The sequence below is a fragment of the Macrobrachium nipponense genome, chromosome 39 (assembly GCF_015104395.2).
Source record: "Macrobrachium nipponense isolate FS-2020 chromosome 39, ASM1510439v2, whole genome shotgun sequence".
In the NCBI taxonomy this organism is placed as follows: domain Eukaryota; kingdom Metazoa; phylum Arthropoda; class Malacostraca; order Decapoda; family Palaemonidae; genus Macrobrachium; species Macrobrachium nipponense.
This window is the reverse complement of record NC_061099.1, coordinates 10,762,616-10,786,165: the sequence shown is the minus strand read 5'-3', so window position 1 is coordinate 10,786,165 and position 23,550 is coordinate 10,762,616. Positions and strand designations below refer to the sequence as shown.

Below are 23,550 nucleotides of genomic sequence, written 5' to 3'. Positions count from 1 at the left end.
GCTTGACATTTTTTCTTTTATGAATATTTTCTCTCCATAGGAAAATTATTGGCATGGTGTTTGTTGTAAGATTTTATACTGTCCCTTAGGAATTACCGCGAGTGGAAACACGCCTCATAGAGCTCGGAAAGGAATGGGAGGAACGTGAAGGCAAGCCATTTGGCATTTATGGAACACCTCTGGAAGAACACATCAAATCATTGTGGGAAAAACATGAAGCTAGAAGAGAACAAGAAAAGAACAAGAAGGTACAGTATGTGTAAAAGAAAATATGTACTCATTTGTATGCTTAATGCATTGGTTTATCGTATATTATGCTCTTTGATGTAAATTTTGAGCCTGTGAGAGTGTGACCTTGTCTGTTTTTTTTCTCCAGCAAAATGAGAAGAGTAACCTTGATACTAAACCACGCATGTACAAAGGTACTACTCCGGCAAAGACACCAGTTTTATCTAGAAAGAGGATGCATGGTGGAGAGGATCCTGTCAGTTCTAAGAAGCCAAAACATTGTAATCTAGCCCCAAATCCTTCACCCACCAAATTACCACCCAGCATTTCCCCCTTGAAGGCAAGTAATACAAAGTTAACTATTCTTATTTACTACATGCCATTGTACTTGGTAGTGTTTCAAATTTGTTAGGTAATTTAATGTGACCAGATGTTATGTTTCGAGAAACTTATAGACCTCATGTTAATCTGAAATCCCAGATAATCCTGATAGAATCTGAATCTGTTGTGAGTTTCAAGGAGGATTTACAGTAATTACACTTGATAGGCTAAATAAATTTGGCAGTGTGAGTCTGTGATCTTGCTAAATTATTTTATAACACTGTAATACACAAAATACAAACTATTAAGGAAAACATTACTGGAGGAGTAAGTTGATTATTAATATTTCACTATAGGATATTCACTGTAGGATCTCAGATATGTGTTAAACTGTTACAATACTTATCAGGAGCATAAAGTTTTTTTTTTTTTTTTTTTTTTTCCTCTCCAGTAAATGGGTGGTCAGATTGAATAACAAATCCACTAGTTAAGTAACATCATATATGTAAATGACTTCTTATAATATTAATAATTGATTTTTGGAGAACTTGACAGTGGCCAAAGCATATAAGAATACTGTATGTAAAAATATGTAATCATTTTGAATTATGTGCAAGGCAGTCAATTTGAATGCTTATGAATGAGACAAACAACAGTTTTTTTTATGTATTTTTAATAGCAATTTTTGTCTACTGGTGTTATATGCAACATACTGCCATATTAAATAGCCCATTTCAATAGCTTACAAATGAGAAAACAACAGCCTGTTATGTTTTTAGTAGAAATTTGTGTCTACAATGTTTAACTTTCTTAAAATCATAATGCAATGTTTGGGAATGAAGTAGTGTTAAAGTGTATGATGAAAGATAAGGATACATTGTTTTTTGTGAAGTGGTATGATGTTTATTGTTCATTTAATATAGTGATTGTTAGGTTTAGAAGGCATAAATAATTGGTTAGGGAAGGGGTAGAGAAATGGGAAAAATTCCTGCACCATCTTGGTGTAAATAAATGCTGCAGTAAGTAGTGATTCTGCAGGAGACAGGGTATCTTTAACTAAAGTTTCGAAAAATTCTATTGTTGACTCATAAACTGGACTAAAATATCTTAGCCCAGTTTATATTAATGACTGTCACTGCAAAACTTCAACTTTATCTCTGTGATATTAGGGGCAATGTTGTGGATGTCTTAATGGTTTACTTTGGAGTACTGTATACTAATATTGAAACCTTATGATAGTCCCACATCCATACAATTTCAGGGCATGCAAACACCTCGTGCCAGACCACTGACAGAGCGAAATGGCCAAGTTCCTGAAGGACTTGTTTCTAAGCCTTCTGGTAGGTCTCATAAACCAATTGAAGAGTTGCAGTCAACCATAACATATGATACTTTTGAGGTAAGCATATTCCTTGTTAAAATATTACTTTTATTTATTTTTGTGGTCATGAAAAAGATGGGTAATATATCTTATGTTGTGTCTGGGGCATAACAACTGAGTTATATGAACTGAATTTGGTTTCGGGAGCATATATTTTAACACTTCAACTATTTTATATATGTTTTTGCGTACCTTTGTAAAGTCACGGAAAAGATGGGTAACTTATGGTGTCAGAGGCATTACAACTAAATTATATGAGCTGATTGTGGTTCCAGAAGCACTTACTTTAACTTGCATGCGCCTATCTATGGGACTATCTGTGTGTGAAGCTTTTGCATCTGAGGAATGTCATGTTTAATGCATTTTATAATTTAGAAAGGCTTATTATGCCACTGGGAGTTATGTCTTATCAATTCCTTTATAATTGTGACTGAAGGAGAGCTACCTTTGCCACATTTTGCTTAAGATTCTTTTATGTCTTCATCTGCATTGACTTGACATGGAACCTTCATAGAAAAGAGATGGTTTCTATTTTTCCAGCATTTTAGTAGGAGGTTCCTTAGGGCCCTTAAACCCCAAGACAGGGTCTTTCTGTGTCTTTATAAACCTGTAAACCTCCATATGAGTTTGAATCAGGCTTACCTTACTGATCTGTTTGTGTTACATGCAATAAGGCTAGTATTTATGATTGCTTGGGTGTTTTAATGTTTTTTTTTACCTTATATACTGATTCTGAAATATTTCTGAATAAGGATCTTAGTATGTCAGATAAAGATACTATTGATATGATTAAAAAGAGTTTAAGCTTTAATGTGAGAGTTCAGTGAAAGGCAATTCATATTGAATTATGGATAGTAAAATTTAACTGATAAGAAGAAGCTGGATTTTCCAGACACTCAAGCACCTGAGGCTGCAAAGGCTTAACAAAAATCTGACATTTAATTTATGTCTTTGGAAGAATATTACTTGAATATTTACAAACCAGGATGCTAATTAGTAATAGCTAATAGTAATAGTCAGTACACTTTGAGTTTTATTGTGATAAAAATTACCTAGAAGAAAATCTCATATTTTCTTAATTGGTGCTAATAAGACTTTCCTTTAATTGACAAAGGAATTGGACTGTATTTTGACTACTATTACTTATCTCCTTTACTTGTGTGCCACACTTCACAAGAATCAGGAAGGATTGTCACAGGGAGCAACAAAAGCAAATATAAAGAAAAAAAAAGTTTTTACACGAAAGACAAGAAATGTTTGCTTATTACTAATCACAATTAACCACAGTATCAAACATTATACAGTTCCCACTGGGAACTGTATAATGAAGTGAGTATGTCATAGACATGCGCAAAAACAAAAAACAAAAATTGATGATATGAAATTTCCCTCTGTTACAGTCACGAAAGCTCCCAAGCAAACAAAGCCCCGCCCAACCCTCCCCATTCACCTCTCCAGGCTGTCCTACCCTGTAAGCTATCCAATCCTACCCCCACAACACTCAAGCCATTCAAAAGCGATAAACAAATTGTTATTGATTGATGCTTTAAGCCACGAACAGTCACAAAAACTCCCAAATAGATAAGGACCTCGATACCCCTTTTTCAGTGTGCTTATGACTGTAAGCAGTATTATCATGACCTCTTTCCACTTATGCTGCATTGCCAAACATATGGATGCTTTTTTTTTTATTTATATATATATATATATATATATACACAATTTGCTTTTAGGTTTTTTCTTACGAATGTGTGTATTGCATGGCAATAACAATATTGACATCTGTGTGTACGTATATAAGTTTGAAATGAGCTATGATCTTTAGTAGTTAGAATAGTGTGTTATGCCCTGAGAGGCCATGTATATAATTTAGAGTAACAGGCTTTTAAAATATCACCTGCATATTAGGTATAATATTGGCTAAGATTATATACTCGGATTTCTTCCATATTGTGTAATTGATGCTTTCAGGAAAAATTGAGAAGCAGCAATGAATTACTTAACAGTACAATGCTAGAATCAAGACTCTCCGAGAACAGGAAATAGTGTTGATAACGTGCCATTACATTCCATGTGAGGTTTGTTTTATTTTATGTTTCTTTTATGAAGCTTTGCATGGATTTATACAAATAAGTCAGTCTTATTTATAAAAATAAGTCAATCTAATGGAAGAGCTCTGATATTGCCAATATATTTATTTTACTTTAACAAAGCATGTTTACTTTTATGACATGTCATATTTTAATGGATTAAATTAATGAATGATATTTGATGATTATGACTTAAAATGAGTATGCTGTATGCTTGTGTAAATTTTTTTTTTTAATCCAGTCAAGTTTTTAGCATGCTTCATTAATATCAGCCTCTGTATATTTTGTATTATTGATATTAACCATGGTAGGATTTATTTTGTTGGGTTTCTCATTTCAGCCTTGTTAAAAATGAGTTTTATATTGGTGCTGTTGGTGTCATGCTAACAGAGAACATATAATCTTCATGAGCTACATTGTTCGTAACTTGAAAGAGAAAATATTCACAAGTTTGCCAATTCCCAGCTTTGTGGATCTATAATGCTAATAAATAAGCAACATCAACCTTGCACCTTACAAGGCAACTCAGTGTTCAATTTAGTATGGTTGCAGTAAAAAAAAAAAAATAGAGAGAGACCAAATGCTGAAGAACCCCTACAAAACTGGTTCTCAGATTTACATTAGAGTTACAAACAAATACTTTACAATTAGTAAAAGTAACTCGTCTAATGTAATGTATATAACAGTTGTGATTTATTCCCTTGTTATATGATATAGTTAGTGAGTCCCACCCTCATGTGTTGTCACAAGCTTCCATCAGCTTTGTTCTTCCTCCATAATCCCCCAAACTGTTATCATCTTCATTGGTATATAAACCCTACCTTTGTTTTTATCAGCATTGCCCAATTTTTGCATGGGCTTAACATAATCTTGGTAAAATACAGCGAGAAAGAGATTGCCACACAAAGTTATTTGTTAATATTATTTAATTGCATAACTTAAGCCCGATTATGATTACTCTATTTAGCAGCAAACATTTTGACAAGTGAATTACAGACAAAGCTTATTAGGGGGCTTATGTTCACTATATGATACATTCCTGGACAAGTTAACGTATAAGAAGGATTATTGACAGAGAAGAAATTAATTTGAGGTAAACTTTACATACCGTAATCACATTTATATTCCCTGTTTTGCAATTAAACATGGTTAGAGATAAATTATGAAGCCAAATTTTCCTTATTTTGCAATAAGTCATAGAGTTGGACTTTAAAACTGCCAGATTACAACCAAAATCACCAGATTTATCCGAAATATCATCATAACTTCTGTGTCCTATTTTAGTAAGGTCTTTTCCTTTAATTGACAAAATCTTTTGGATTTAGTTTTACTATCGTACAGTGATTCATGTTTACACTGCAACTATTTAATGCATAATCTTACTTTGGTATATAATTTCAACTTCTAAATTTTACTCAGCATGCCCATTGTTTTTGTTTGTTTTTCACCGAATTCCATCTCGGGAGAACCTCTATTGGATACCAGTGTTCATAAGTTTTCAAAAGATTTCACTGTTAATTCTTTCTCTAAGTAATGTTGCTGCCTTTAATCCTTTTGTTCATACTGTCCTCACTACTAGTTTTTTTTTTTTCTCTTTCTCTGATCTGTGGATATATGATGCATTTTACCAAGCAAGCTTTGCAAATTTTGTAGGTTTTGCTGATTAAATGAGTTCCATTTAAATGGAAGACCCACCGTAGTATTGGTAATTGAGTGCCGTTAAATACTTTCTCATAATCAACAAGGCAGTCAGCAAGGATTCTTAAGTTCAAGTACTGCAGCACAATTTGTCTTAAAACACCTGTAGGACTCCAACTCCTGGCTTTTCTAAAATCCACTTGTTCAAGCAATTTAACCATTTCTTTCTCCTGCTTATGGAGAGTTAGCATAATAACATGAGTGTTTTTAAAATAATGAATGCAAGTGCTGTGCTTCTGTTGATATTACATTAACTCAAAACGCCATTTTTGGTAGATTCCCCATAACCTCTAGTTCCTTATCATAGGCTTTGCTGCTTCATCTCATATTCTACAGCCAAAGTCATCTCAACAGTGATACAGTCTCCCAAGTTTCTATGTTACCACTTCTGGCTCAAAACTTCGAATTCATTCAGTGGTACATTCAGGCCTTTTTTTTGTCTTCCTGGGTGAATTATGCAAACTCTAAGACACTGATTGCAAAGCAAGCAGTCTCATAAGCATAATAGGTAGTTTGTATTTATGAAAAGTCAAACCGATTTTAAATTTTAACCCGTCACTGTTGTGAAGCAGATGAAGTTATAGTTTATCTTCACTTTTCAGAAGGGAATTGGAAGTAAAAGAGGCAATGAAGTTGTTCATTCCACAGTTTTGGGATTGGATCTCTAGAGAACAGCAATTTCTCATGTTATGTTCCAGCAAATGTCTGATCAAGCTTCAGGTTTGTTTGAATTGAAGAAAATTATATGCACACTTACATAAATAACATATATTGAACATGAACTGCATTTGTATAAAATCATCTATTACTAATTACATTTTACAAAATTTAAATTTATAGGCTTCAATGATTGTCATCTCACCTTCCTCTGTATCTGTTTTATCAGAAATGGTTTAAGTGGTTGTATAACTGAACAAAATTATTTACTGCTTTATCCATGTTCTTTACAATTAATTGACTTGGAGAAGTTGCCAGGAAAAACTGATGCTAAGAGAAATACTCTGTATCCATTTGTGTGCACAAAATCTGATTGTCGTATGACAGATGTCAAATGAGCCCGCTTGAAGTAAGTCTTAAAAGGCACAGGTTTTGATAGCGTTTTCATCCAGTGCATCTTGATCCCTAAAAATGTCATGATTATTAAACTGCTGTGAGGTACTTTTAATTTAATTGGTGTTTTTTTAAATGGTTTTACCAAGTTGTTCTAGCTGATAGGAAGGAAATTAAATTTACCAGATCTTAAGAATAACTGGATCTGTTTTACTGTATTCATTAATGAATATTTGTGTATGAAACAAAACCTCATACAATTAAGTTCCTTTGTCTAGGCTTTTTCTATGTCACTAGTTAGAAAGCTCACATTTAAGACATTCATGCAACTTAAAAACATGAAAGTGAAGTGGTAGATGCAAAATATATTTTATTTGTACATTATTACCAGCTTTGCAAGTTTTTCACTACATTTGTCTTAGGATTTTCTTCCGGGTACAAACACCTCTTGTCTTTCTGTACTTAATATAGAAATCTATGTGGTCTGAGTGCTTTTTATTTATTTTTTTTATGAGAGTTAGGCTGAAGTGAATGTATGTAAATATGAACCATATAATATAGCTTTACAAAGTATATTTTTGTGAGCAAGCCATTAGCTGCTCTTTTTTATGCCATTTAGAAACAATGTTTTTTTAGGTTAATCATTTTTATAATTGCTAAGGTATCTTGTATAGTAGCTTACATAGGATATGAAGTAATTTATGTTAGCTTACATAGGAAATTTAAGGATTTAATTTCAAATTCATAAATCACATTCTCTGTAGTAGTTTTGCTTCATGCAAAAGAATTAGTATTGTTACTGGGAAACGTTTATTTGAAAAGCAAACTTTTTCTTTGATTTACTTAGGAATTAAGGGAAAAAACTATCAGTTATGGTTAACAAAAAGCACCAAGGTTGTAGGTAATTTCCCCTTTCAATATTGTAAATGCATCATAAGAATTTCAGCCTTGTGATTAACTTTTTCTTTTTAATGCCATTGGTAGTTCACAGCAAATACTGACACAAAAAATGAATGCAGGTAATGGGCAAATGGAACCTCCCAGAACCTTTAAACAGTGTGATGTTTTATTAGAAAATTTTTTGTATATAGACATTATTTAAGGAGTATATTTAACACAAGTTTAATTTTTTTTTAATCCAAAGGCATTATATTGTATAAAAATTGTCAAGGTTTAGTGTGTCATTAGTAATAAAAAATGTACTTTGTTGAGTATAATGTTCTGATAAACATTGTGAACATGGTGTATGCACACACTAACCAAAATAGTAAGTGTTATTACACAAAAGCAAACCAGAATCATAGATATGATTAATTAGTGTTGTTCAGGTTTCCATATTGTATGAGCTCTTGCAGTTTTATTGTGTCAATTGTAATACTGTATTTCTGTGTTGGCTTACTCCTGTCACCATATGCACTGAGTAATTGAAGTGTTGATAATTTTCTAGTTTTCATGATGGATCTCTTAATAGTATTCTAAAAGTCCTCTCAAACAAATGCATTCAAGGCATCTTTGTCAGGAATAATCGTCTTCATATACATGTAGTAAGTCATACGTGACAAGTAACCTGCATGTTATTCCTCCGAGTGACGCCTATCCAATATTATTTTTATATAAAATGCTTTCATTATAACCCCGTTATCATAAATGTGCCTTATTTTGCTGCCTTTGAGTCCCAAAATTTACCTTCCATGAGTATTTTAAACATGAAAGTCCTGAACATGCTTACTAAGGGTCACTTTTATGAGATTGTGTAACAGCTGTCTAGCATTTTCAACTGGTGTTTGCTTCAGCTGACTTCTTCCACTATTGGGTTTATTTCTGTATATGAATTTTACAAAGGAGCCTTTGGGTATAGTAGTTTGTATTTTGGTGTTTGCCAAATAGCAATTACTTATCTGCTGTGTTGGGAGGTATTTTTTCTTGGTAGTGAAGAACCAACAATCATCAGCTGAAGTCTTGACTCTGCTCTTCAGTTATGTTACTTCCCATGTCCAATGGCTCAAAGATTAGTTCTGCTGCATGTTATGAACACTTGTAGACTTTTCAACTCAAGTCACAGTGCAAGCAGAAGTACATCACCTAATAGTCATGACTGCCACCACTCATTGTCCAGCTATAACTGATTGCTCCAGCAGCCGGGAAGTGATAAAAAATTGTGGAGACGACCATGGGATGAGCTTCAATTTTGACAGAATATTTTCATGTCAAGGCTTTCAGTGGACTTCAGCTAAGAGACTAAGGTTTGATTCTGCTTGTAAAATGAGGACTACAAGGACCAGTAATGTAGAAGCAGGGGAATTACCTGATCCCTACCCTTCCAAGTAGTACATGCTTCTTCAAGGGTAACACTTCCATTCAGATGCCTGGATCTTTCCCTCCTTGAAGGATTAGCTCTCTCAAGCCCTAAAACCCATTCATCCCTCATCTGAGGATGAGAAAGCCAGTAGGGTCTTCCTTGAGAGTATCTCTTTTGTAAAATCTAGCTTTCATTTAATCTTCCAGGTAATCTATGGCTTACTCCCTTCTCAGGAAGAAAGAAGCAACCACAAATGTGTCGGCAGCTGCTGCGTTTGCAGTACTTATGGCTACCTTGTCTGCTGCAGGCAATCCTCCTGTGGTGGTTATGTTAGCTGTAGCTTACCTTGTAGGTGTTGTGATTTCTGTGTCATGGTCTTCCTCCATATCCCTACACTTCCTCATTTAAGAATTTCAGGAGGACTTCTTATGCTAGCTCTTCCTCTTGACTGGAGAGCAGAGGTGTCAGTTCACCAGGTGATCATCTCACCTCAGGCATGGCTGTTGCCACCACACATGTTGCACCTCATGTTCACCTTCCAAAGTATGTAGAGGAGACCGTGTACTTCCTTGTCCCTTTGCAAATGCATGCTCTCTGGGGTGTGTGTACTCCAATCTCACTTGCTCGAAGGAGAGCTCTTTGGTCTCGTCCACCTCTTGTGTATCACCGCATAAGAGGGTTGCTGCTAACTCTGGCTTTTCCTTTATTCTTACTTGGTTTCAACAAAGTACTATGGGAGTGTCAAGAATTGGGTTAGAGTAACACAAACCCCATTCAGCATGTAACAAGTGCCCAACTTTAAATGCCCTCGAGTGTGGTTACCCCACACCGTCTTCATAAAACAATGTGACAGTTGCTGAGAAATACTTGAAGACCATAAATGGGAACTTGCAGACTGCAAAATAAAGTATATACACAATTAATGGGGTTTGTCCTTTAATTTAAAGGGCTTCATTCATTATACAATTCATTGCACAAACTGTTTAGTATAAATGGTAGTATGTTGTACATTTCTAGAACTAACAACTAATTTTGTAAAGCAGCCTTTAATGTAATACATAGTTAACTGGCTAATGGTTTTTAAAAGAAATTACTCCCCACTAGGAAAGACACGGGCAGGTTTTTTTTTTTTTTTTTTTTGTTTTTTTTTTTTTTTTTTTTTTTTTTTTTTTTTTTTTTTTTTTTTTTTTTTTTTTTAATAGGAAAGACAGGTTTTTTTTTCTAAAACACTGTATTTTCATGAAAATTGTTTCAACCTCAGATATTGCTTTACTGAAGCAGTTAAGAGTTAGGGTACAATAGTGCAAATGTGTTATGCTGTCATGTGACAACTCTTTCATCATGTTTTGTTGTGTGTTTTTTTGCTTTTTTATTATGTCGCAGCATACCACATCATATGAGGATGTATCAACAGTGATAATCTGCACAAAGCTGGTACAAAAGTCATTAAAACAGTGCATATCACTGGCATTTGTCATGGTTAGTTTACCTCTTCACTCAATGTTTAAAAGAGGAAGGGGAGACTCTTTTTCTTCCCCATAAACTGAAGACAGGAAGGCCTACGAAGAATACAATTGAGAGGACTCGGAACCTTGATCCTCTCAGTTGTATTCTTCTTAGGCCTTCCTGTCTTCAGTTCAGGGGCAGGAAAACGAGTCTCCCCTTCCTCTTTCAAATGTTGAGTGAAGAGGTAAACTAACCATGACAAATGCCAGTGATATGCACTGTTTTAATGACTTTTGTACCAGCTTTGTGCAAATTTATCACTGCTGATAATCCTCATACGATGTGGTATGGTGCAACATAATAAAAAAGCAAAATACACACTTACAAGAACTTGTCATCTCCACTGACCAAGGAGTACTGGAGGGCATTGATGTATGTTACTGGGTGCATAAGAGTTTGCAGATACCATTACAATAGTACCATAACTTTTAGCTGCTTCAATGATGCAATACCTGAGGTTGAAACAATTTTCGAGAAAATACAGGGCACAAAAAATTTTGTGCCTTGTCTGATCTCATGGGCTGTATATTCCATACCACAACTATTTCATGCTTGGCATTTATAATTATAAATAAAGTTACTTCTATGGTGTTAAACAAGATTAAAAATTATGACCTGTTCTTTGCATTCTATAAACTTGTACGATAGATAATTTTGGATTTTGTTAAATTTTGTAATAAAAGTAATGAAAATTAAGTAAGTTTTGAACCTTATTTTACAGAATTGTCAAGTCTTGTATACTATAGTTTCATCACTGGAACTGCTGCTTTGTTTATATCCTATCACTGCGTGATTGTCACAGTGAAGTGATGGGATTACTTAATCAGAAACAGGCAGCCAATTTACAAAACGTAATGTGCCAAAGAAAATCTTGAATTATGACAATTTAGTGTGAACTGTGGAGACATTTAGTTGAATTAAACAAAATAAGATGGAAGCTAAGGCGCACTCAACAATATTGCAACCAAAAATAAATGATGCCTCGCTTAGTTCTCTTAGGAGCTTATTTGTCTTGAAATTAGCAGAAAAGATCTGACTTAAAACATTCTCACTTCATCTATACAGTGGTGTAAGCAGCTAACCTTTTCACATTACTAAAGAAAAGCACTTGACTTAAATTAGAAAAAATTTTAAAAAATCTTATACAACTTGCAATTAGATAAAACCTGCACAAATGTAAGCAAGTCACAGAGTAAGATAAAACCAATGTTAGCAATATTACAGATTGAGTTAAACATAAGTTCAACCCTTTATGGCACAACATATTTATTATGCAATGTTTTTAGAAATGAAGGATATTACACACACCCTGGAATGAGATCTTTGGTAGTTCATAAGAAAAAATATCTATACAACACACACTACCATTCACACCAAATGATAAGTTGTCATCTTTTATCTTTGGATTTATATTTACATCAAAGTTACAAAAACAAACTGGCAAGGCATGAAAGCAAATAATACTAAAAATACAATGAAATTATTAACAATAAAATGCCAGACAAGTGAAAAAATAGAAGTTAGTACAGTAGATCCTTGGTTTATGGCTGAGACCCGTTTCTTACGGCCACGTTGTAACCTTATTTTATCCATAAGTGAATTTAAGCATACGCAATGAAGTGAATCGGTAAAAATAAAAGAAAGAAATACCTGAGCATATACACAGAGTACAAGGGTAAATATTATCCTTACATATACTCCTGTGACATTATAGTACTATACAGTAACTAAAAAGAAATTCCTTACCTTTGGTCCTGTGGTTGGCTTGTTTACAGGGCATTGAAAGGGAAGGATACCTTCCACTTCTCCAAAATCTACATGCAACACTGCAGGAAATCCATATATGTTTTACAAAAATGGTCTGGTAACACTGCAATGAAGCCTGTTTGTCTGGTAATGACAGACATGAAAGGTCGACCTATTGGATGCCAATGTTCATAATTTCTAATCACTACTGTAGACAAATAATTATATACAAATAGTTCACATTACCAGTGAAATGAGTTTTTAAATAAATATAAAAATAGTATATATAGCAAAAGAGTAATAAAAGTAGCAATAGTAAACTCATATTCAGTTCTGATTAATCATAATCATCAACCTTCGTTGCATTCAGGTGTGGCTGTTGCCGCAGGCTTTTGCTGGAATTTAGTCCAAGCCCACAATATATTTGATATATTTTACTAGACCCTAAACACTGTTCTCCAGTATTGAAGTCTCCAGGAATATAGATAACTACTTACTGGGGGAGAAGCGTTGAAGTCTCCAGGAATATGGATAATTATTTACTGAAGAGCAGCATTGAAGTCTCCAGGAATATAGTTAACTACTTACTGGAGAGCAGCAGTGAAGTCTCCAGGAATATAGTTAACTACTTACTGGAGAGCAGCATTGAAGTCTCCAGGAATATAGTTAACTAATTACTGGAGAGCAGCATTGAAATCTCCAGGAATATGGATAACTACGTACTGGAGAGCAGCATTGAAGTCTCCAGGAGTATGGATAACTACTTACTGGAAAGCAGCATTGAAAAATCCAGGAATATGGATAACTACTTACTGGAGAGAAGCATTGAAGTCTCCAGGAATATGGATAACTACTTACTGGAAAGAAGCATTGAAGTCTCCAGGAATATAGATAACTACTTACTGGAGAGAAGGATGAGTCTCTCGAAGAATATGGGTCTATGTTGTGGAGGACCAGGGTACCTTTCGTCATTAAGTCCCATTCCTGGAGGACCTGGGTATCTTTGACCATTAGGTCCCTTTCCTGGAGTGCCAGGGTACCTTTGACCATTAGGTCCCATTCCAGGTAGACCAGGTACCTTTGACCATTAGGTCCCATTCCAGGTGGACCAGGTACCTTTGACCATTAGGTTTAAATAGTGGAGGACCAGGGTATGTTTGACCACCAGGTCTAAATTGTGGAGGTCTACCGTATCTTCGATCGCCATGCCACATTTGAGGCATAGGCATTCCTGAGTTCATGTCTTGTCCATAATATTCTGGACCCATTGGGGCTCCTGGATATCCCTGCATCTCCCAACCCTCTTGTTCTTTACTGCCATTTGCAGCAGCACTGCCTTTCCCCTTATGCTTTTGCCGTTTGAGTTCCTTTTTCCTTTGTTTCTCTTCCTTCTTTTGTTTGTTCCCAAATAATCTGATCATTTTTAATTCCTAGAAGACCATGCTGATGTAATAGACGAGAGCTCTTCTATATTCCTCTAATCGTCCTCCCTCCATAAGACATTCTGGAGAGTGGAGGAAAGGGGAAGATGACGATAATTTTGAGAGAGGAGAGGAATGAGGAACAGTGGGAGGTGCAGAAGAATGGGGCTGCTTCCTCATGTTTTCCATCCATGATCCTCTTGGACAGCCGATACATTGCAACAACTCAAAAAATATGTCGATGATCTTATTGGCTATCATTTCAAGTTTCTCTATTTTTGCCAGGTCATCAATGGCCCCGTTAGAGGAGAGGAGGGAAGAGGAACAATGAGAACGAGAGAAAAGAGGTGTTGAGAGTGGAAGAGAAAGAGAAACAGGGGAGGGAGGAGGGGAAGAAACAGGGGATGCATGGGGGGTGGGGGAGAAACAAGGGAGGAAGGAGGGGAAGAAACAGGGGAGGCATGTGGGGGAGAAACAATGGAGGAAGGAGAAATAGGGGAGGCATAGGGGGAAGATACAGGTGAGGAAGGAGGATGACAAACAGGGGAGGGGGCAGGGGGAGAAGCGGGGAAAGGAAGAGGAGGAAAAACAAGGGAGGGAGGAGGGGTAGGGTTAAGAGGGGGTGAATGTGAAACTGAGAACTGAAGGAGGAGAGGCAGGTAGAGGACGAGGAGCAGAAGGGCGACGAGAAAAACTAGGAGACTTATTTCAGGTTCGGCCTCCACAGCCTTCCTTAGCTTCCTTTGGTATATCAGGTTCCTCGTCAGCCTACTACTTATATAGTTCATTTTTGGGTAGATGACTGTGGACTTTCCGTTTTGGATTTTGGACTCTTCTAACTCGGAGAGGAGCTTGTCTAATAATCTCGTATTCACGTTCTAATCCTCAGCTATAATGGAGGAAGGAGGGGGTGGAGCATTGGGAGGAGAAGGAGAGATGGAAGAAGTAGGGAGTGAAGGATATTCAGGAGTAGGAGAGGTGGAGGAGTGGAAAGGGAAGGAGATTCAGGAGGAGGAGTAGGAGAAAAAGTGGGAGGAGGAGGAAGATGAGAAACCAATGAAGAAGGAGAAGGAACACTAGGAGACTTACCTCTTTGAGGGCCGTCCACTCGAGGTCCAGAGAGTCCAGGCCAGACTGAGTAGGGAACGAGATGCCGTGTGTCACAGGACGCCCTCCTTTGGCGAATCATCTTTCTTAGGATGTCTCTTGTTCTTGATATCCTTTGACGGATGGCATTGATCTTGATGCCTGCAGTTTCTGACTCGTCTAGTTCCGCAATGAGCTTTTCCAAAATGTCATGTTCGTATTGTAATTGCTCCAAGTGTCCGTTCAAGTCTTCCTCAGCCATGGGAGAGACAGGAAGGGGAGAGGTAGTGGGTGGAGTATTGGGAGTAGGGGAAGGAGAGGTGGAGGAAAGGGAAAGAGATTCAGGAATTGGCACAATTTTGTTCTTGTCTATTATTTTGTGTTCTATTATCTCCTGGACTCCGACTATGGGTTGTCCCGTTTGAACTTTGATTCTGATTCCCATTGTTTGGATTTCCTTTGTGCTGTTGAGGCCTATATCTACTATTTCTGTTTGCTTGGAAAAAATTTTCATTACTGTCCTTATGATTATTCTTAGGATCTTGTTTCCCTTGTTGTCTATGGTTGAAATTTCTAGATCTGTCTGGAACATTATCTGTCCTTCTCTGAAAATTATTCCTATTTCTACCTGTTGCTATTATTTACAAAATCTGTAAATTCTTTTGTTAGATTTAGTTCTCTTTTGCACAATTCCTTTTGCATGAACTTTAAAGCTGCGAGACTATCACTCTTGGGATTAGGTTCTTGTTTATTAAAAACTTTTGTCTTCCTCCCCGATAGTCTCATATACTGTACCATAGGCTATTTAGTTTAATACCTCTCTGAAACTCACTAAATCGGCTACATCATCATTAAAAGCATTGCGATTGCCAATGTTTACTCCTGTTCTCTTTAAATCATTAGTAAAGTTATGGATGGCATTTTCTACATCAGTATGGAGGTTTGCTATACTATTACCATCATACTTCTGTTGTAAAAACTTACTGAGTGATAGGCTCCCAAATTTTAAAACGCACTTTCCTAAATTCTGCAAAAGTTTTGATTTCCTTGAACTTGAATGATTGTAGAGTCCGATGAGTGTCTCCCTTCTCTGAACTAACATATAGTAAAGCTTCATCGATTTTCTTGCGCTTATCGGTAATTCCACTGGATGAAATTCGGCTTTTGGTATCTGCTATCCACTGTGATACTGAGTATGCTTCTAATTTATTCTTTTCTGGATAACTCTTTCCTACATTACCGCAAAAGCGTGTAGCCTGTTATTATAGCGGCCTGTGCCATTCCAGAATACCTAGGTACTTGTAATGGGTTAGTACTGTTATTATGGGTAGAAACAATCGCACTAGTCGTGAGTATATTTGTCTGATTGCTCAGTCTCGAGCGTCTGTCAGGGGTTGGGCGTAGACTATAATGGTCCGAGTTTGGAGTTCTGCCACGTTGTAACCTGTTTATAAGTTCATTAAAATTGCTATTCATTTCATACTGCAGCATGACTAGATACAATTTTTTAAAAAATATTAATTGCTGTACTTACATTATCTTCATGTTGGCAGAAGTCTTTGGTCTTTATCTTGCCTATATAATTTTCTTATATGATTACATCGAACGTTTTCTTCCTTCAATCTGGAAAAACATTGACATTAGTACATGCCATTATTCTTTATTCACACCACTGCACTTTGCGAATCATTTATAAAATGAAATAAAATATCTTTATAGTTCTACATGTATCACACAACAAGGGAAAACAAGCTTATTTTCTCTTACAAAATTACAGCAAAAAAATATTCATCTCTAAAGATGATTCTGATAAATGATTTTTATAAAAGCATTACTATTATCATTATGCAGTGAGGTGTGAGAAAATTCTATTTTAATTTATCATCAGACGTTAATCTATTAGGATACTTCAAACTTTTCTTTCGTCGGTTTCTGGTTGCGTCGACCACTTCCGCGCTGCCCGTTGAATTTTTCCGCTGTCGTCACTTAGCGCCGTCACTCAGCGTCGTCACCGCCGTTTGGGGAATTGCTGCACTGTTTGGGGAATTGGGCGCTATCTCTGCCGTAATGATGGTTAGCGCTCTTATGTTGATTGAAGAATTCAGTCAATGTTTTACCATGAAGCTCCGCTGCGCTGAATTTGAAGTTCCTGCTTTTCCGCTACTATGAACTCGAGTTGCTTGTCCGCTACTATGAATTGTCGAGTTCATACGGCTTAAGAATGCGGAAATCTGCAACGACTCGCTATTGAGGATGTCCACTAATCTTCATAGCTTCTCACTGCGTTTCACTGCTGCGACGAAATAGGTTACTTCCACTTAATTTTTGTTCGCCCTCTTCTCGGTTGATGAAGTTTATGATGTGTAGGCGACCTGCCTAGTCTAGGAGATATTTTTCGTTATGCTTCGACAAGTTTTCCTTTTCTTCGTCCTTCGAGTTATTGAACTCGGTAATTCCTTCTTCAATTGTAGAATGTTTGTGCCTTCGAATTTTCGTTATTTGTTGGTTTCGTTGTTATAGTGCTTAGTGATTAGCGCTCCGCTTTTCAGCGATAATTCCCTTAATATGTCTGTCGGTACTTTTTAGTTTCTTCTCCGCTTTTTATATTTCCACTGTGTCTGTGTGTGGTCGTGTATTTAACCACTGTTCACTTTGGTGTATTGCACTGAGAATCCACATTCACTGCACACCATTTTTTTTATTGTTGGGAGTTTTATTGCGTTATGAAGTCTTTTTCTTTTTGTAGTTTTGATTTGTATTTGTTTCTCTTTTAGTTTTGTTGTATGGGAGTATCTTTCATCTACACCGCATTGAGTTTGAATCTCTCGTAGGAACTTTTGTTTATTTTATAGAGTACTTACCTGATCTGGACGTCTCGCTGATTTATCTCATTTCACCTCATTTAATTCCTTTTCCTTTAATTCACTTTCTAAAGGCCCAGATACACTGACAATCATGATTGTACAATCTTCGAGATTGCGCAAACAGTGTTTGAGCCCTACACTACTATCAAGTTTGTGCAATCATTAGTTGACTTCTAAAGCTTGTGGCGTGAAGATGAGCAAAGAGGCAGCGTGTATAGGCATTATTCTGGCTTTAGACGATGAGGAGGAAAGTAAAAGTAAGAAAAGAAAGATGTGGATGAAAGAGTTGTTCAAAAAAAGAAGCAAATTCACACATGAAAATCTTCTACAGGAGTTGCTCCTCTCTGCCCCTGCAGATTACGAAAATTATCTACGCATGGACACAGAAACTTTCATGGATTTGCTAGAAATGACTACGCCCCTCATACAAAAAATAGATACCAAGCTAAGGGATTCCATTTCATCATGTGAAAGGCTTTCTAGTACTTTAAGATTCTTGGCTACTGGACAAATATTTCAGGAACTAATGTTCACCACAGCTATCTCTCCACAAAGCCTTGGTGGTATCATCATGGAAACCTGTAGTGCTATTTGCACTGTATTAAAGGAATATATTAAGGTAGGTTAAATAAACTGCAGATAACAAAAGTATTTATTAATAATAGTTAGACTACTAAATGACAAATTCTTTAACACTATCACCAAATACATATGAAAATATATTTTCCCTTGGGAACAAAACCAAAAAAAAAAAGTGGGGCGGCGGATCCTAATGCCAATATGCCATAACGTATTTAGTTTTCCAAGCTGTACTGGGATCGTTCAAAAGGTCTGACATTGTTGTGTAAACACGGACTCCAGTCGTATCTGTGATATTTCCGATTATTATATTACCTCGACTTGTGGATGCTCCGCTGTCAGAGGACAGTACTGAGATGGGCGTGGAAGACCTACTTTGAATATTATTTTCATTAATCTTAACGCTGTGTCTATGCAATGTACCTAATTTTGCGTCAAAATGAATATCATTAATAGCCTTCCTGGCATATATTTGCTGTTCTGCACTTATTTCCCTAAATTCTTGAGCCCAGCTCTTGGCCAAAATATCAATGGGGTCGTTACTTTGCTTGAGATATGAGCATGCAAGTGAGAGAGCTTCATAACGTTTACTCTGCATATCCAATTTCTGTCATTTCTTTGGGACGTGTGAATCTACCTGCTGTGACTCACTGCCTAATGTGGAGGGGTCCTGCAAAAAATTAAGGGAGATTACTATGAATATTTTTATTTCTTTATGCTTCATAAAAAATTGATAAATATTAAGATTTCTATTGGTTACTATATAATTTCTGGGTGCATGCAGGACCGACCTCTGCCAGGCTAGAAAGTATGATAAATTAAAAATTTCAGTCAGGCGAAGTAGTCAGGTCAAAATAGCCTAATGCATCCAGAAAATAAAATATAGCCTTTACATTTTCCTAAAAGTTATTAAAAATATTGATCACGATAATGATGATTGATAGGATGAAAATGATGTATGGATCTTTACGAGTATATCAATCTTAGTCTTTCAGATCCCTAAAACAAAAATTGAATGGCCAGAAGTAGCTACAGCATTTGAAAGGACTTGGCAGTTTCCCCATTGCATTGGGGCTATCGATGGAAAACACGTGCAAATCAAGAAACCCATTGGATCTGGATCATATTATTTTAACTATAAACATACATTGAGCATTGTGCTTATGGCTATTGTTAACGCTCACTATGAATTTATGATGGTTGATGTAGGTGCCAATAGTAGAGTGTCAGATGGTGGAGTGTTTGCTAACACAAAATTTGGTAAGAAAATAAGAAAATGAAAGAAAAGAAATTGAGTATCCCTGAACCAACCACTTTACCCGGCTGCCCTGACGCTATGCCTTTTGTTTTCATTGCAGATGATGCATTTCCTTTACTGGATAACTTAATGAAGCCTTTTGCACACAGTAACTTAACCAAATCCCAAGCTATCTATAATTACAGATTATCACGAGGTAGACGCATCGTTGAAAATGTTTTTGGGATTATGTCAGCTCGCTTTAGAGTTCTTTTGTCAACGATTAATGTGTCACCAGCAAAGGCTTCAACAATAGTTATGGCATGTTGCTATCTCCATAATTACTTAAGGAAACGAAATGCACAAGCATATCTAGATGGTTTAGATATTGAAGATGAGAATGATAAGGAGGTTAATGAAGCGAATGAGAGGTATGGCAACCAACCTATTCCACTGGCACCAACGTGCGCACACAATGAAACTTCATCTGCGAAATATATAAGGGAAGCATTTTGTAATTACTTTAATAATGAAGGATCTGTTCCCTGGCAAGACTCTCGGATTAACAATTAATGCATTAAGTTGATCATAGTATCTATAGCATAGTCTTAACAAGAGTAGACGTTTGGGATGCAAACTTCTATATAGCAAGGTATACATTAACTTTTTTGATGGTTCATGTTTATCTCATGAACTGCTTAAGATAATTGTTAATGGTTAGAGGGATATATATATATATATATATATATAATATATATATATATATATATATCAGTTGTATTCCACATAGGAAAATGAAAAAAGGTATATCTCAGAAAATGCCCAACAAGTTTCGTCCTCCAATGGACCTCTTCTTAATAAACGCTCCAAGAAGAGGTCCATTGGAGGACGAAACTGTTGGGCATTTTCTGAGATATACCTTTTTTCATTTTCCTATGTGGAATACAACTGATTTACTATATCTTCGTGCCTAAGAAGATTACCAGTACTATATATATATATATATATATATATATATATATATATATACATATGCATTTACAACCACATACATATACACATATGCATACACACACATACACATACACACACACACACACACACACACACACACACACACACACACACATATATATATATATATATATATATATATATATATATATATATATATATATAACTTGTTTATGTTATTATTAATGTAAATGAATGGGTCGATAATTTATATATGTTATTATTAATGTCAATAAATGGGTGAATATTTACAATGTTATCTATGGATTCCACATTGTCATCATCCCCATCATCCATACTTGACACTCCAGGTTGCTGGACCTCCTGGTCACGAAGGAATGAAAGGTCGTCGAAATACCACAATGAAGGCGTGTATATACCATCTACACCAGCACCTGACTTCATACTGTTGAGTATCTTTTTCAGTTCCATTCGATAGTTCGAACGTAAAGAATTTAATTTCTTGGTCACTGTGGATCGTGTGGCACTAGGGTCTATTTCTCGCATTTTTTTCTATTAATTTGACATAACATTCACTTTTCAAAACTCTGTTCTTATAATCATCGCTTTTAGTTTTCCACAAAGCAGGAAAATCTCTATAGAGATGAATAAACTCCCTCCAAAAATTTTGAGAGTCCTGTGCGCTCGCCATGGTACCAAAGAAAAGACTGAGCTGTTGGCGCAATAATCGCTACAGACTATCAGTCCTAATTGTGTAACTACTATGATTGGGCAAACACTACTCAATCATCTGCGCAAACTGTCAATCCCACCTACTCACTAAAGGATACGCCTGCACAACCACTTAGATTGCACAATCATGATTGACAGTGTATCTGGGCCTTAAGGAGGCTTTTGACGTGAATTCGTTTCCTTTAGGATTCTGGGCAAGTTAAACACCACGTTTCTCTTTCTTAATTATTAATGTAACACACAAGTTTACTGTCTTATCACACACAAATGACACAGGTTAAACGGAGTATAAACCGACACAAGTTATGCGTCCAAAAGTGAGTTCCAAACTAAACTTTTCTTTCAATTCAACTAAGTTCTGGACCTATTCTTGAATTCTGACTCCACCTTCTTATCTGCTGGAGAACACCTTGATTCTTCGTAATTAGATAATCTTGTCCCCCAACTACTTCCGGTGACGCCCTTTAACGAAACAGGGTGTTTGCTGTGAGCAATTGTTACCACCTACTGGTTATCGTTGTTCAGGTCCGAGATTGCTTGCATCATCGATTTTTGTTGTGTCTCGCTCGATTCCTATTCTGTGTTTTACGAGTGTCACATTTCAGACATCCTGGTTTGCGTTCCGTTTCTACCTCTCCTTCATCTGCCATAACTCTACTAGTAGATTTTCCTAGCTAATATATTCCCTACATAAGCAATCTTCTGCCTTTACCTGCTTTACACCCGCACCTAACCTAACAACACACCTTCACCTAACCCAAGACCACACCCGTCCCTTTATATTTCGGGGGAACGCCAAGGATTATGTAATGACTTGGAAGCTCTCTCACTCCAGTGCTTATCGGATTAATGCTTCGGAGGGCTTAAGAGCAGGCTCCTGCCGGAGTGACGAGCTTAGTGAGTGGTAACTTGAAGTGCATTCTTCTTGCCCTCTTTAAAGAGTAGGTAGATGATGGTATGTTTCTCTCCCGATTGGGTTTCCAATGCTCATTTTCTTGTCATGTTGGTTTAACGAGGATGGGTTAGACCAAGTGATTTGCCCTCTGATGCAATGATGTTTTTTTTTTTTTTCATGTTCATAGATGTTTCTTAAGTGGTTACCCTCTTGCTTCAAAATACAATTTAGACGAATCAGATCTTACAACAAATAAAGAAAAACTAGGGAAATTATGAGTTAGTCCTTTTTATTTAAGTTCTACTCCATAAGTCTTCCTTTTTCCAAAGAGAAGGACTTAACACCATTGCATGATTGACAGCAAAAGATTCGGAGCTCCATTCTATATGCCAATATGACATTTCAAAGAAAAAGACAAAAACACCCTCTCTTGTTATGACCAAATATCATTCATCCCGTGGTAAATATTTAAAAGCACAAACGACATGACTTCCAGAGAATGATATTTGAATACTGATCCTCCTGTCAAGAAAAAAAAAAAAAAAAAAAAAAAAAAAAAAAAAAAAAAAAGAGACCATGCTTGAGAAAATACTTTATGTATTGTGTTTTTATTTTTCATTAAATGGTGTCCCCTCGGATGGACTAGTCTCTCTCTCTCTCTCTCTCTCTCTCTCTCTCTCTCTCTCTCTCTCTCTCTCTCTCTCTCTCTCTCTCTCTCTCTCTCTCTCTCGAAATTAAAATGCTCGTTGTAACCTTACACGTTTAATAATTGATTTACCTTTTTCATCTACTTATTTATTTGTTGATTCATCTTATTTTCTCATAGCCGATCTCTTCTTCCCGTATTTCCTATTATCTTCTGTTTCCTGTTTCTTCTTTCGAATGAACACAATAATAATAATAATAATAATAATAATAATAATAATAATAATAATAATAATAATAATAATAATAATAATAATAATAATAATTTTTTATTCCTTAAACACAAACAGCTCCTCTCCCGCTTCTTGTCTACATTTTCTCTTCGGCCTTATAATTATCAGTAATTAGATTATTCCAGAGCTGCTCCCGTATAACAATACCCTTGCGTGATTCTATAGGGCAGGGGTACTTAACCTTCTGATGACTCCAGATCCCCAGTGAATTGCCCAATATGGTTCCATACCCCCTTTGCTCAAGTCCACTTAAGTCCTATTTGTTGAGAATGTAACTTAAATACTTAGTTTAATACATACTTTAGGTATGAATAGCCAGGAATAAAATATTTATTGACAATGCAACTTAAAATACTTAGTTTAATTCATACTGTAGGTATGAATAGCCAGGAATACAATATTTTTTGAGAATGTAACCTAAAATACTTAGTTTGATACATAGTTTAGGTCTGAATAGCTAGGAATAGAATATTTGTTGAGAATACAACTTAAAATACTTAGTTT

The 23,550-nt window shown here is 36.0% G+C and overlaps 2 protein-coding genes and 1 long non-coding RNA gene across 4 annotated transcripts in view; 2 read left to right on the top strand and 1 right to left on the bottom strand.

Moving 5' to 3' along the window:
- The window catches only part of LOC135209903 (protein regulator of cytokinesis 1-like), a 29,063-nt gene extending 18,881 nt beyond the window's left edge, over positions 1-10,182 (top strand). The window contains exons 9-12 of the mRNA XM_064242644.1: positions 90-248; positions 377-568; positions 1,811-1,948; positions 6,321-10,182. Coding sequence (XP_064098714.1) covers positions 90-248; positions 377-568; positions 1,811-1,948; positions 6,321-6,386 — 555 coding nt within the window. The 3' untranslated portion in view covers positions 6,387-10,182. The remainder of the gene's footprint in view (positions 1-89; positions 249-376; positions 569-1,810; positions 1,949-6,320) is intronic.
- The window catches only part of LOC135210110 (vascular endothelial growth factor receptor 2-like), a 131,000-nt gene that overhangs the window by 59,256 nt on the left and 48,194 nt on the right, over positions 1-23,550 (top strand). The gene's annotated exons all lie outside the window — the stretch shown is intronic.
- LOC135210119 (uncharacterized) lies at positions 18,331-21,196 on the bottom strand. Its single transcript, XR_010313462.1, has 2 exons — positions 20,773-21,196; positions 18,331-18,939 (listed from the first exon to the last, which is right to left on the bottom strand). It is a non-coding gene; the product is annotated as an uncharacterized LOC135210119 (long non-coding RNA).